Source organism: Nicotiana sylvestris, chromosome 12 (genome assembly GCF_000393655.2).
Source record: "Nicotiana sylvestris chromosome 12, ASM39365v2, whole genome shotgun sequence".
In the NCBI taxonomy this organism is placed as follows: domain Eukaryota; kingdom Viridiplantae; phylum Streptophyta; class Magnoliopsida; order Solanales; family Solanaceae; genus Nicotiana; species Nicotiana sylvestris.
In genome coordinates, this window is record NC_091068.1 from 17,409,731 (window position 1) to 17,423,925 (window position 14,195).

The 14,195-nt window shown below is 33.7% G+C and overlaps 2 protein-coding genes across 2 annotated transcripts; both read left to right on the forward strand.

Moving 5' to 3' along the window:
• Positions 1-1,442: 1,442 nt before the first annotated feature.
• On the forward strand, positions 1,443-2,264 carry LOC104230759 (fasciclin-like arabinogalactan protein 3). The gene has a single exon (XM_009783634.2). It carries the CDS (start codon positions 1,443-1,445, stop codon positions 2,262-2,264), a length of 822 nt encoding a protein of 273 aa, XP_009781936.1.
• Positions 2,265-7,089: 4,825 nt separating this feature from the next.
• Positions 7,090-11,494, forward strand: LOC104230758 (probable xyloglucan glycosyltransferase 5). The gene is made up of 5 exons (XM_009783633.2): positions 7,090-8,324; positions 8,925-9,233; positions 9,326-9,616; positions 10,030-10,143; positions 10,371-11,494. The coding sequence occupies exons 1-5, from the start codon at positions 7,602-7,604 to the stop codon at positions 11,013-11,015; spliced, it is 2,082 nt and encodes a 693-aa protein (XP_009781935.1). The 5' UTR covers positions 7,090-7,601; the 3' UTR covers positions 11,016-11,494.
• The last annotated feature ends 2,701 nt before the right edge of the window (positions 11,495-14,195 follow it).

The window sequence follows — 14,195 nt, forward strand, 5'->3', positions numbered from 1 at the left end:
TCGATCCTGAAACAATAAGACAATTGAAGAAATGCATAACACTTAGTCTTGATATGAAAACCGAGCACCGAAAGTGGTGATTTCGGGTGCAACAATGATAAGAGCAGAAAATATGAAGATAAAATTATATGTAGCTTTGAGTAGATTGTAGCACTAGTTTGCCAGAAAATCCGTCTCTTACAATGATAGTTGAGCTCACTATTTGTAGCTATACCTAGGGACAAGGTCCTGGGATTGTGCTCTTCTTTAATTTCAATTATGAGGGTCATTGATATAGATATAATGGTGAGTATAAATGACAAATTTTTTGTAACGGACAGCGTACTTAATGCTGCAAACTATTCTTCATTAATGTCATGGGGCGGAGGGTACTTATTGCTTCTTTATGAATATCATTTCTTCGGATATCAGAAGGGATAATTGTCCTCGGTTTCACGTATTATTCTTTTAAGCGGCTACCTGGCATAGCATATTTTAGCCTATGCATTGTGTACTTTTGTCAGTGAAACTACGAACTTATTAGTGGAATTAGCTATTGAGTGATATATGCATAGGTAGATTGAAAACGATGTAAAGGAAATACTGAAATGATTTCGGAATTACATTTTACTGACTTTAATATTTGTGTCGACTGTAGTAAAAGAAAACAAATTAGACACAAAGGAAAGAAACCAGAAAAAGTACAAAAATTTCTTGGTTATATATATATACTCTCTTTGATGATGTGTACCTTTTGATAATGTATGCTCTCTTTGATGATTTTTCACGTTATGAATATGTTTATTTATTGCATGAAAGAAAATCAGTAGAAGAGGTTCTAGAAGTGTTTCCAAATGAGATTGAAAGAATATTAAAATTAATCAAGTTGAATAGATATCGTGAGTAATATGAAAGGTATTATAATGAAGCTGGTATGGTCAAGAGTACGTTAAATATACCACAATAAAATGGTGAGACGGACAGTTGCAAAAATACCTTCTAGGTATGGTTAAGAGTACGTTAAGCAATTCATATTATTTTTTACCGTAAAAATAAATTTTTTTATACAGTCCAATTAGATAATGTATATACATCATTCATGCCATATATACAAATAGAGGTTAGTTAATTAATTAATACAAAAGTGAATTCATTCCGTCAACTCAAATTATGAAAGACTTTGTAAATGAGTGATTTATGCATGCATGCAAATGTAAGGGTTAGAGACATTCACTCCAATTCACAAGCTTCAGAACACTTCACCTCCATCAACTTCACTATATATAACCCTCCATTTTTTTCCTTTTTCATAAGTTCGAGGTGGTTGTTTTTATCTAGGAAGAAACATAACAAAAAAAAAATCTCATTTTTGCTGGTATAAAAAAACCAAAAATAAATAAATATATTTTGTATCTTTTTTCCTTATTTCTTTCTTTCTTTGGCTTTGATCATTGCCGGCAAAAATGAATCGTTCCATTGTTACCCTTCTCTGTTACTTCCTTCTACTAGCCTCCTCAGCCTCAGCTTTTAATATCACAAAAATTCTAAGCCAATTTTCTGATTATAGCACTTTTAATGACCTTCTTTCTAAATCTGGCTTAGCCACTGAAATTAACAAAAGGACCACAATTACAATTTTGGCCGTTCCAAATGGTGCAATTGGTGATCTTACCTCAAAATCAGATGATGTTCTCAATAGTGTTTTATCAACCTATGTTGTATTAGATTACTACGACATCCCGAAACTCAAAAGCTTAAAGGACAAAACTGCAAAAATGACAACAATGTACCAACAATCTGGTAAAGCAAGATTTGACCAAGGTTTCTTGAATATGACAGCTAAAGATGGTAGTTTTGTATTTGGATCAGCTGTCAAAGACGCTCAACGCGATTCAAGGCTCGAAAAATCTGTTATGAATCAGCCTTATAACATCTCAGTTCTTGGAATTTCTCAGCCATTTGTTACACCTGGACTTGATGGAACACTTGCACCAGTTTCAACACCACCACCTAAGGCTAATAATGCAACATCTTCACCTAAGAGTTCACCACCTGCTTCTGATGATGAAGCAGAGTCCCCTGCTGAAGAAGCAGAGTCCCCTGTTTCTGAAGAAACAGAGGCCCTTGCTCCTTCTAAGGATGCCGATACTTCGGCTAGTTCGCCCTCGGCTGATTCGCCACCGGCTGACGCTCAGGCGCCACCACCGGCAGGATCATCTGCTGGGAAATTGAAGGTTTCCTTTGGTTCGTTTGTTGTTTTGGCATCAATGGTTGCAGCTTTTTAAAAAGGGAGTTTTGTGAGGATGTCCAAGATTCTTGGATTGTAGAGAGGAAAAAATAAATGATGGAGTACATCTTATGTACAAGACTTTTAGATGTTAAAACAATATGATTTTCGAAATATATAAGAAGTGTATACCTTTATCCATAGATGATCTCTCTTTACGTTGTAATAACAACAACAATAATAAATACAGCGAAATCTCACAAATAAAATCTGGGAAGAATAGTGAGTTCGTAGACCTTATATCCTAGGAAGGTAGAGGCTGTTATGCTGAACAACAATAGTCTTTTCATCTTGCTCTCTTCTTTATTCCTTTAGTTAATTATATGTGAGGAAACGTAATATTCCCTCCGTTAGTCTCATTTTATGTGATCATATTTGATTGGAAACATAGCGAAGCAAGAAATAAATATTTTCAAATTCATTTATGATTTAAAACAAGCCAGATATTTGTGTGTTATATTTTTCTAAATATGCCAAGAAATAACTATAGATTATCTTATCAAGCGTAAAATAAGAATGTTAAGATTAAGCTGTTTCTAAATATAAAAATGTGTTATATTTTTGGGACAGTGGCCTATGATAACATTCTTTCTTAAAAAAAAAAGGACCACCTTATGGTGGGCTAGTTGTTGCTATTGAGCCAAAGCCAATTGTTGCTACTTAGCGAAGGAGATTTAATTAAACCCATTTCAAGGTAGCTATTGGCCGGCTGGGACAAGGCGTGATGGAACTGTGGTGGGAGAAGGCTTCACCTATTTCATCTCACCTCGATTTGTTTTGCCACATTTCCTAGACCCTGCATATAACGAGAGCTAATTTCACCAAACTGTCTTTTATTAAAAGAGAATGTAAATAGAGGATCTTTACACAAATAGTCGATCGAATTTAGTGTTTACTTTTCTTAGCCGATATATACAGATTATGCAGTGATTATACATGGTTATAAATATATTGTACATAAATTATACATATGCTATATGTCCATCGGCTATATTTAATTTAAATAGTTGAGTGGGCGGCTATATGAGTTAATTCTTTTTACTGAATTCGCAATACCAAAAATCCAAGTGTGATTCTCAATGGGCTAATTTAAGATCAGCCAGGCCCATGAGTTTGGAACAGGATGATCGATGCATCTTATTTTTGCAGTGATTAGAGATTCTTTAAAATATTTTTGAAATAAAATCACAATACTCTAATAATGATATTTACGAAATAATTTTACCAATGGACATATTGTTATAGTAAAACTCTTGACGCAAGAAAATTCATTACCGCAAGGCATAGAGTGAGAGATCATGAGCGTCTATATCGTAAAATTAAATTTTAATAAAATAAAAAACATATATATCGTATAAGATTTTATCATTTGTATGGCATACGTATTTAGATATATTTATAATATTACCCATTTTTCTTCTCCTTTATTGTTTGATTGTCATCTTAGAAAGAAAGGAGTAATAAGAAGGAAAATACTTTGTGTCCAAGAAGGCGAGAACAACAACAATAAACTCCAGTGAAATATTATAAGTAGAGTATGAGGAAGATAGTCTATACATAAACCTAGTCAGGGGCAGAGCTAGAGCTTCGGACGCGAGTTCGGCCTAATCCAGTAGCTTTGGTCCAAACTCTGTATTTATCTTTAAAAATTCATTCAATATGCATGAATTATTAATTTAGAATCCAATAACTTAAAAAAAATAGAATTTCGAACTCATCAACTTTAAATCCTGGCTCCACTTGTGAACCTAGTCCTTACCTTTTTCAAAGTAGAGGTATTGTTTTCTGTTTTCGATAGAGCGGACGACTCGGCATTTGTGTCTAAAGAAAGGAAATAGTAATAATAATGAAGAAGTGAAAGAAGCAAGAAACTTGTAATAATTTAGTTGGCACCGACAGCTGAAGAAATAAAAAAAATGTGCACTTGAAATACAAAGGGTGGGGAATTTTGTGGCCCAGGAGACCATAGCATATGCCTTATTTTTATGCCATAAGTTTATAATGGAAGATATACTCCTCTCCTTATGATCTGTCGGTGAAGCCTCTCCAATTTTCATAATTTATTTTCAATTTCCTTCTTACCTTTTAACCTTCTCTTGCTTTTGATTTATTCCAGTTATTCACAATAATCTTTTTAAATAATTTTAGAAAGTAAAATAGAAAATATTGATTTTAATAATTCAAATAAGGAAAAAAAAGTTGAAATTTTGAAGATAGAGTACATTTACTCAAAGTTCGACCTAGGGTTTCAAAAATGCATTTTTTGTTGAAAACATTGGTCACTTTTGCTTCTTCTTTTTTTAGCTTCTTTGGTCAAGCTTCTTTTTGATTAAAAGCACCTTTTTTGGATCATATTTTTCTTAACGTTGAAATGTTTGGCTAAACTTTTAAAAGGAAAAAGTAATTTTGAATAAAAATAAAAATAATTTTTTTAGTGCAGGAAAAAGTAGCTTTTTTGAAACACAAACGACTTTTCATCAAAAATATTTTTTTAAAAAAATAATTGTTTTAAAAAAATATTTTTTTAAAAAAGCAAAATTTAGAAGTCTATAGCATTTACCATCGTCCACATAAATTGAGTCTTGATGCGATATGTAATTTAAGATGCCACCTGTCCGGATGTCAATTGTTGTTGTCATCGATAGTATTGTTGTTATTATCAAATAAGTTGATTTCACATTTGTTTGAAAAAATAAAAATTTTGCTTTCCTTATAAGAGACTAAAATACAACTGATATAACTAACTTTAGAATCTTAATTAATTGACTAAATAATAATTTCCTAAACCAAAATCATTGCTACCAATTTTAGCACTGTCATTTTCAACTATTTGTTGATTAAACAACGACAGCACTATTTCTCCAACGTGAGAAAAAAAAACACTTTGAACTCTCCCTACCATCTCCCCCCCCCCCCGGACAACCCAAACCCAACAAAGACACAAAAAAACAAGTTTTAAAAAAAATTATTTTTCTAATAATTAATTTCCTATGCATTTACTCCCACCGTTTCATGTGACTTTTAGATCTTTTTATTTTGGTTCAAAATAAATATTATTTTTACATAATCAAGAATAATTTAGTTTTGATTTTTCAAATTTATCTTTATTTACATATCTCGATGTGTAGGTTTACAATATGTAAATTTTACTTAATAGTAATCTAATCAAAGTATTATTTTTCTAGAAATTAATATTTTCTTAAAAAATATGTTAAAGATAGAAAATAACTTATTATAAGACCGGGGAGTACTTACTTATTTTTTTATTCAGTAATAATTTATTGCCCATACTGTAACAGCCAATATTTTTTTTTAAATCAGTTATGGCCCCTATTATTTATTAATCCCAAAACAGCTCAAATCACCAGGCAAAAGAGGACAAGAAAACATTCTGCCACTGCAGTCTTTTATGTACTTATCCATATAGTCTATGGATAACAAAAATTTTACTAAAAGAGAAGCGAATTTTATGTGTCATTTTGTGAATCCCAAGGTAAAACAATTAAGTTAATAAATGCTAAAAACAAGTCTTAAGAACAACATCAGCAATAACAAACTGATAATGCTAAAGTACTTAAACAAAAGAATATTCATAAACAATACTTACTTTAACAACCATCTTTAGTCTAAAGTGCCTAATTATGAATTTGAGCATTCAAGATTAGCATTTTATACTAATGCTTTAATAGGTGGCTGCATATCCTTTTCCAGCACTGTAAGGCAACTTCATCCCCAAACCCAAACTCCAACCCCAATGGTACTGTTGCCTCCATCTCAAATTATTTGTCGTATTTCTCTTTTACACTTCCCTTACGACAACATTAATTATGAGAAGTTTGAATATTTTACCCTTATTCATGTCTTAAGATATAATTTCTCTTTATTGAATATTTACTCTATTTATATATCATATTTATCTTCAAGAACAATTACTACTAAGAATAAAATGGGAAAAATAACTAATTTTGTCTTGAACTTCTAAAATAACTAATACTCCATCCATCTCAAATTATCTGTGGTGTTTCTCTTTTACACGCACCTTAAGAAACGTTAATTAGTAGGAGGGTTTGACCATTTTACCCTTATTTATGTCTTATGATATAGTCTCTCTTTGTTGAATATTTATTCTATTTATGCATTATCTTCATCTTCAATAACAATTATTATTAAATGTAAGATGAGAAAATATAATTTATTTGTCTTGAACTTCTAAAATGACAAATAATGTGAGACAACTATTTTTAGAAAGCACGACAAATAATTTGAGCTAGACGGAGAGAGTAATTTGAGAAAGCTATTTTAGAAATTACGACAAATAATTTGAAACGGATGAAGTATACATATTTTATTCTGTTTAATCTCCATCAAACTAGTCTTATTCTTTAACCTAGTTTCTACATTGTTAATACAAGAAAACATTTTCATATTTAAAGTAATAATAATAATAATAATAATAATAATAATAATAATAATAATAGTAAATGAGAAAGCACTTAAAAAAGTATTACTATAAAAGTCACTTATTTAAGAGCGATTGTTTTGTCTAGAGTATCAAATTATGAGTTTGAACTTTGAACAATCAAGATTAACACTTTTATGCTAAAGTTAGTTATTAGTGGTTGGCTGCATATCCTTTTCCAACACTGTACTGCAACACCCACCTACCCCCAAACCTTACCCAACCAATTAAATTTTCAAAAGAGCAAAAGTTAATTAATAAAAAAATTTATCTCAAAGCTGAAATTTGGAATATTTTATATTTTTACTTGGTACTAAATGGATTATTTTTCAGTTTATTCTCAATTACACTGTAGCCTTATTCTTTCACCTAAACTTCCTTCTTTTCCACATTCAGTCAACACATGAAAACATTCTTTCACTATTTACATTTTACACGATAAGTTATCGTGGATAAACTTGTCAGCTAGTGATTTTTACTTACTTTTAATGCATTTCTGGTGGTACTAATATATTTCCTTTTACACAACTTTACACAGGTTCAACAGCTAGCTTCAATCCAAAAAAGTGGAAGTAAAATCTTGAAGAAAGGAGAGGATATTTCACAGCTGGTAATTGTATTGAATGATATATACTTTCCTCTATAATGGTGCTTTGCTTTTTTTTAGCTTGAGTAGCCTTTGAGAGTATGCAAAGAATAACTTCTTTTCTAGCTCTTACATTCTGTTGCATTGGTTGTAAAAATAAAGGGCTTTGAAATAAGTTCTTGAATTCTTGAACTATGCAATAGAATTCTTGATTCTTGCTACTGAATGAGCACAGTGTGAGTTTCTTGATTTTTAAGGATCTTGTAACTTGCTGTTTTTAAGTGGCTTAAATGGCTCCAAGATTGAATTTTTTTGACTGGTGGGGTAAAGAAACACATAGGGGAACACCAGTGATAGTGAAAATGGAGAACCCCAATTTCTCCATTGTTGAAATTGATGGTCCTGATTCAGCATTTAAGCCAATAGAGAAGAGTAGAGGCAAGAATGCTAAACAAGTGACATGGGTTTTGCTTCTTAAAGCTAATCAAGCTGTTGGCTTTGTTGCTTGGTTTGCAACAATTTTATGGACTTTGTTTGGTACTATCAAGAATAGGCTTATTTTTAGAGAAGGGGTTTCTCTTGCAAGTGAGAAACTTGGCAAAAGTAACCTACTTTTCAGAATAATCAAAGTTTGTTTGGTGATTTCTTTGATTATGTTGGCCTTTGAGATTGTTGCTTACTTCAAAGGTTGGGATTATTTTCAGAATCCAAGTTTGTATATTCCACATACTTCTGATGTTTTGGGGTTGTTCCATATAACTTATGTTGGTTGGTTGGATTTTCGTGCTGATTATATCGCGCCTTTTGTTCAAAATCTTTCCACATTCTGTACTGTTTTATTCCTAATTCAGTCGTTAGATCGTTTGGTACTTTGTTTGGGTTGCTTATACATAAAGTGCATGAAGATTAAGCCAAGGATTGAAGGGGATCCGTTTAAATCGGATGATCTTGAGGGATCATACAACAGCTACCCTATGGTTCTTGTGCAGATTCCAATGTGTAATGAAAAAGAGGTACTGCACCTAATTCCTTTTTCTGCTTCCCTTTGGAATTGTGAATATTTTATCTTCTTGTTTTTGTTACTATAACTAGGCTCTGTGACTTCTATTTAAGTCTTAAACTTCTTGTTAGGAGAGAACGAGTCACTTCCAAACTTTGAATTAGTTGAAATAGGTAATATATGAGTAAATTAAGGTTAACTCGACTCCCTCTTTTGTGGTGTTTTTAATCCATTTTTTATATATGGTTTCCTTTTTAGTTGGTTTCCTTTTTAGCTTTCTGAATAGCACTTCATTGGTGGTTTCTTTCTACCTTTGTTTTTTCCATAGTAGTCGTATCTTTCTTACTTTTTGTGTTGTAGGTGAGGGATGTTCTATGTCGGGATTGCTTAATATGGCATAAGTTGTTTTGCAATACTATTGATACATTTAGTATCTTATTATCAAATAAGGGAATTGAGCATTTTGGGATCTTAATCTGTCCTTGGCATATAAGTAGCACTTAAGACTTTCATTAGTCGCATTCAAAACAGAAAATTTCTTGTTAGTTTCTGCTTTTCTTTTCCTTATGTATTATGCATTCAAAACTTTTTCTCTATTACTGGTGTTGTGCAGGTATATGAGTTGTCTATATCGGCAGTCTGTCAACTTGATTGGCCAAAAGACCGTTTGTTGATTCAAATTCTTGATGACTCTGACAATGAGTGCATCCAAGATTTAATAAAGTCAGAGGTCGCTAAATGGAACCAAAAGGGTATCAACATAATTTATAGGCACCGTTTGGTTAGAACTGGTTACAAAGCAGGGAACCTGAAGTCTGCGATGAGTTGTGACTATGTGAAGGATTATGAATTTGTTGCAATCTTTGATGCGGATTTCCAACCAACTCCAGATTTTCTTAAGCAGACAGTCCCACATTTCAAGGTGAAAACATGTTTCTTTTTGTTTTCTCTGTTGTGAGAGTTCGTTGATATTGCTGTTGACAATTAACACGTATGTTCTGATGTTTGTCACAGGATAACCCTGATCTAGGATTGGTTCAAACAAGATGGGCATTTGTTAACAAGGACGAAAACTTGTTGACTCGTCTCCAAAACATTAATCTGTGTTTTCATTTTGAGGTGGAACAGCAGGTGAATGGCGTATTCTTGAACTTCTTTGGTTTCAACGGAACTGCCGGTATCTGGAGAATAAAAGCCTTAGAAGAGTCAGGAGGTTGGCTTGAGAGGACAACCGTAGAGGATATGGATATTGCTGTTCGTGCACATCTCAATGGCTGGAAATTCATATATCTTAATGACGTGAGGGTAAGTATTGTCCGCTTTCACATTTTTGTTAAATGTGCTTATGGTCCCATCTATTGCTTACTCCGACTGGCATTTTGTTGCAAGGGGGTCTTATTTTGAGATTTTCTTTCCAAATAGAATCAGTTTGCGGTCAAGGAATAGTAGTTGTAATTTTTATTGTGTTGCAAATAGAAGCTGGATATTATCGACTTAAGATTCAATTGTCAAATAACACAACGATTTATGGCTGGTAGATTGGTTTTCTCTTTTGGTACCGTTTCTTTTTCAAACAGTTCTCATATTGATATCCAGATTAATGAAACTTTTGCCTGGTCTTATTCCCATTAAATTTTGATTTTTCTTAAACTTAAAACTATTATTTGTCGTTTTATCAATGTAATTACATTGTTCTTCATGTCAATATGAAAAAATAGGTACTTTGTGAAGTTCCTGAATCTTTTGAAGCATATAGGAAGCAACAACATCGGTGGCATTCTGGCCCTATGCAACTCTTCCGAGTGTGTCTTCCTGCTATTGTTACTTCCAAGGTATACTCCTCTCTTTAACTTCGCCAAACTTTCTGATATATAAACATTCCAATGAAGAAAATTTCCGATGCTAGAGAACCTAAATTACTAAATATTGGAATGAAAAGGATTCAAACGAAACAAAGTTTGTAAGAACTCATATAGCCGATCCTAACTAGCTTATTTTGGGGTAGTTTTCGTCGCTGGAAAAACTTTGACGAACTCTTCATTTTGTAACTTTTGTGCAGATATCAATATGGAAGAAAGCCAACTTAATACTTCTTTTCTTTTTGTTGAGAAAACTCATTCTTCCCTTCTATTCATTCACATTGTTTTGTGTAGTTCTTCCTTTAACCATGTTTATCCCGGAAGCGGAACTCCCTTTCTGGGTTGTTTGCTACATACCTATTCTTATGACACTTTTAAACATTCTTCCGGCACCAAAAGCCATTCCTTTCATCGCCCCTTACCTCCTTTTCGAAAACACTATGTCAGTCACAAAGTTCAATGCTATGGTATCCGGACTTTTCCAATTAGGAAGCTCATATGAGTGGGTTGTCACCAAAAAAGCAGGTAGGTCTTCTGAATCCGACCTACTGGCCGCTGCTGAAAAGGATTTAAAAGTGTCGGGAGCACCACAGATTAGCAGAGGGGCTTCTGAAAGTGAACTCTCTGTGCTAAACCGATTGAACAAACAGAAAGATGAAACTTCTACACCTGTTAAGAAGAGCAACAAAATATACAGAAAAGAGCTAGCTCTTGCTTTCTTACTCTTAACGGCGTCAGCTAGAAGCCTTTTATCGGCTCACGGACTCCACTTTTACTTCCTTCTTTTCCAAGGAGTGACGTTCCTTCTTGTTGGTCTCGATCTTATTGGCGAACAGATTAGCTAATATTGCTCAACAGAGGAGAAACAGCCACCTACTTATCGTGTTCAAGAACTTATACACTTCGTCTCGTCTGAACTTTGTACCAGCAGAACAACAGAGACCAGGGAATAACTCGGGTATTTCCACTTATTGACTTCTGCTATATGAAGTGAAGCCAATTAGGATTTTGTACGCGAGATGATTATGCCATTGCCTGTGTGAGTTCCCTAATGTTGTTAGATAGAGTAATTGTTGTCAGTCTTTTACAGAGAAGTCAATTGTTTGTCAATAATACTATAGGTAGAAGCAATCTTATTTTTTTTACCTCCATTTATTTCTGAATTGGTATTTTTCAACCAGTAAGTGTGCTGTTTATGGCATTGCACATTCATCATATTGTGTATATAAGGATCTAAATGGCTAAATAAGGCCTAGTCAATACTTGCATTTCAAATTCTTGGAATTTTCTATTGTAATGAATGAGACAACCTACCTTCCATGAACATTTACTTTTATTGGCTTTTATAGTATAGATTGATTTGATTTCTTTATTTTACCTTGTTACCCTGGTCTAGTGTAAATTTTTACCTGCATCTTATCTTTAGATGACTTAGAAAGTAACTAATCTTGTATGCCTTTGAAAAGGGCAGCTCAGTGCACGAAACATTTCACGTTTACGCAGGGTTCGAGGAAGAGTCGTACCCTAAGAGGGTGTGATGTAGGCAGCCTATCCTGATACAAGTACCAGTGGCTACCACTGATTCCATGGCTCAAACTTGTCACGGAGACAACTTTACCGTTGTTTCAAGGCTCCCTTTCCTTGTAGGCCTTTATGATAAATATTTATGGCGGAACACAATGTTATAATCGTGTCCCCATGCGATCAAGTCGGAACCCCATATCCTTTTCTACTTGTCACATTAGCGAGCACTTTATGGCGTTTTTCACCATATACATGCTACCTCCCATCAGCGGATGCCAGGTAACTCTATTCATTAAGGTTTAGAGATAGGGGAATAAATCACCTAGCTTTTCTTGTCTCTTACTGGAATTTGAAGTCTTCACTCATTCTTTTGACCGCCCGGCTATGTTGCTCAGACTCTCCGAAAATGTTGTCGGATGCGTGTCGGATCCTACAAATGCAGTGTACTTTTGGAGGATCTGACACAAGTCCGGTAACATTTTGAAGAGTCCGTGCAATATAGCCGCTTGGTACACACTAGGGTGCCCAATTTTTGGCCCTTTTATTAAGACCATAGAATGATACTGCAAATAATGAGCTTCACCTCTCCTGGTGAGGGGAAAGGAGAGTGAGTTGAAGAGGGCCTCTTTTATGTTTGGTAAGGTTCAATTTTGTATAAAAGAAGTGTCGGCAATGCTAAAGGAGATAGACCACAAGAATGTTGAGTGGAAATTAGGGTCAGCTAAGGACTTAAATTTTCATGTATTTATTCCCTTTATACTTGACATGGCATTGTTTGCATAAGGGACCACAAATCTTTTTTTGGGCAATTTGCTGATATTGTGTTTTTTGAGTAAAGACACCATGAGTTTTTGTGTTGTATTGTTTTCTGTTGGGACAATGGGACATGTCTCTTCTTTCATTGACCATCCTTTTATGGTCCATGCCATTAAAATTTTGTCTTTGCAACTAGGAATGATTTTTTTCTGATTTGACAAGCTACCAAGTGATGACTCCCTTTGACATATGTCACATTAATTTGATTTTGATATTCTCCAGCTAGGCAGTGTGATTATTAATTTCCTTTTCACCTATTTGTCGATTTGTACTCACTTTACTTTCTACAACATGTTTTTGATAACCGAGAAAGCTGCTTCTCTTTAACTTCAAAACGCGGTAAATAATGAGTCTGTCTATCCTCTTTTTACTTAAATACCATATTTGGTTCACCCATCGAGGATGGAGCTTGTGAAGGTGCACATTTTTGTGGTCGAAGTTATCAGGTGGTTAATTTCTAAACAAATAACTATTCCTTAACTTATTTTAAGAATCTTTTTCGGTGGTTGTGGATGTGAATGATAACCACTATATGATTATTTTGGTAGGATAAAGGAAGGCTATATATGCATTTAATGAACCAATAATTTATAAAAAGAGGAGCATCTCTCAACTTCAAAAGTTAATAATGTAGTATCACCGTCACGAATTGTGGTGGCATTGATAGAATTCTTTTATTTTCAATCAGAAGTTTCGATTTCGAGCCTTTAAAATAAAAAAAATCTTTTAATGTGTCTTTCGGGATGCGAAGCATGAATCGAGTTAGTCGGGATCCTACGTGGGTGGAAAACAAAAAAAATATAGCATCCTTTATGTTGAGGTTTGTATTTTCCCTGCTTTTACTTTGCCCAAGCTTCTATCTAGCAGTGCCAAAGTACCAAGCTATTAAATTTGTAGAATAGTTCCATTAATAGCCTGTTTGGCCAAGCTTCTTTTTGGCTGAAAGTACTTCTTTTTTTTTTTTTTGCCAAAAGTACTTTTGGCCAAATATTGAGGTGTTTGGCCAAGTTTTTGGAAGGAAAAAAAGTGCTTTTGAGAAAAAGCAGAAGCAGTTTTGGAAAAGTAGAAAAAAATAGTTTCTCTCCAAAAGCACTTTTTTGAGAAGCACTTTTGAGAAAAATACACTTAGAAGCATTTTTTTAAAATTTGGCCAAACATTAATTGCTGCTCAGAAGTGCTTTTCAAACTAATTAGCCAAATACAAACGGCTTCTCACCAAAAGTACTTTTGAAAAAAAACACTTCTCAAAATAAGCTGATTGTTGCAGCTTGGCTAAACGGGCTATAAATGTGTTTACTGTTTCTGTTTGTCCTTAATTTCTATCAAAAGGAAAGAACAAATCAATTTCATATAAGAGCTAGCTTTAAAAAACACAACTGTGATAGCTAATTGAGTTGCTATTTTTGAGCCTCTTTTTTCTATTAACCTCGAGGGTGCTTAAGGGAAATAGTTCTGCATAGAGATTAATACGAACAAAAGCAAGAAAGTTATGAACTTTCTATTAATTAAGGATTTAAGCTATATGTGCTCGATATAATATAACTTGTGATAGTAGAAAAGTTATAATTTTTACTAGGAGAGACATAAATGCTCCGGTCAGGAATTATGAGAGGTTGTCTATGGCAGGTCTGCGGAAGGGAAGGGGTAAGCCTAAGAAGTATTGGGGAGAGGTAATTAGACAGGAG

Coding starts and splice junctions, on each gene's coding strand:
- LOC104230758 (XM_009783633.2), top strand. CDS start 7,602: ATGGCTCCAAGATTGAATTTTTTTGACTGGTGGGGTAAAGAAACACAT. Junction 8,325..8,924: donor CAATGTGTAATGAAAAAGAG/GTACTGCACCTA, acceptor GGTGTTGTGCAG/GTATATGAGTTGTCTATATC. Junction 10,144..10,370: donor CTGCTATTGTTACTTCCAAG/GTATACTCCTCT, acceptor ACTTTTGTGCAG/ATATCAATATGGAAGAAAGC.
- LOC104230759 (XM_009783634.2), top strand. CDS start 1,443: ATGAATCGTTCCATTGTTACCCTTCTCTGTTACTTCCTTCTACTAGCC.